Raw genomic sequence first — 365 nt, forward strand, 5'->3', positions numbered from 1 at the left:
CCACACCCCCCAAGACCCGCCCCCAGAGCGGGAACCTTCTCCAGTCGCCCGACTCCAGTTTCGGGGGGAGGCAGTTACCAAGGCAACAGCTGTCGGTGAAGGATAGCCCCGCCCCCGGCCTGCCGCATCAGTCCAGCATGGCCTCGGAGAGCCCCGCCCCTCAGGGCGGAGCCAGTGAGAGCACAGAAAACACACCGAGCAACCAACCAGGAAAACCTGCACAGCAAACCAACCAACAGCACCTGCTCAAACCAACCATGAACAAACAGGTCAACACACACACACACACACACACTCACACTCACTCTCACACACACACTCACACACACACACTCACACACACACAACAGAGCATACGCGAGGGC

The 365-nt window shown here is 59.7% G+C and overlaps 1 protein-coding gene across 1 annotated transcript in view; it reads left to right on the top strand.

Annotated features, from left to right (window-relative positions):
- The first annotated feature begins 6 nt into the window (after positions 1-6).
- The window catches only part of LOC107691353 (ras/Rap GTPase-activating protein SynGAP-like), a 9,805-nt gene continuing 9,446 nt past the window's right edge, over positions 7-365 (top strand). Inside the window, exon 1 of the mRNA XM_016489921.1 lies at positions 7-269. Coding sequence (XP_016345407.1) covers positions 138-269 — 132 coding nt within the window. The 5' untranslated portion in view covers positions 7-137. The remainder of the gene's footprint in view (positions 270-365) is intronic.

Source organism: Sinocyclocheilus anshuiensis, unplaced genomic scaffold (genome assembly GCF_001515605.1).
Source record: "Sinocyclocheilus anshuiensis isolate Anshui unplaced genomic scaffold, SAMN03320099.WGS_v1.1 scaffold938, whole genome shotgun sequence".
NCBI lineage: Eukaryota > Metazoa > Chordata > Actinopteri > Cypriniformes > Cyprinidae > Sinocyclocheilus > Sinocyclocheilus anshuiensis.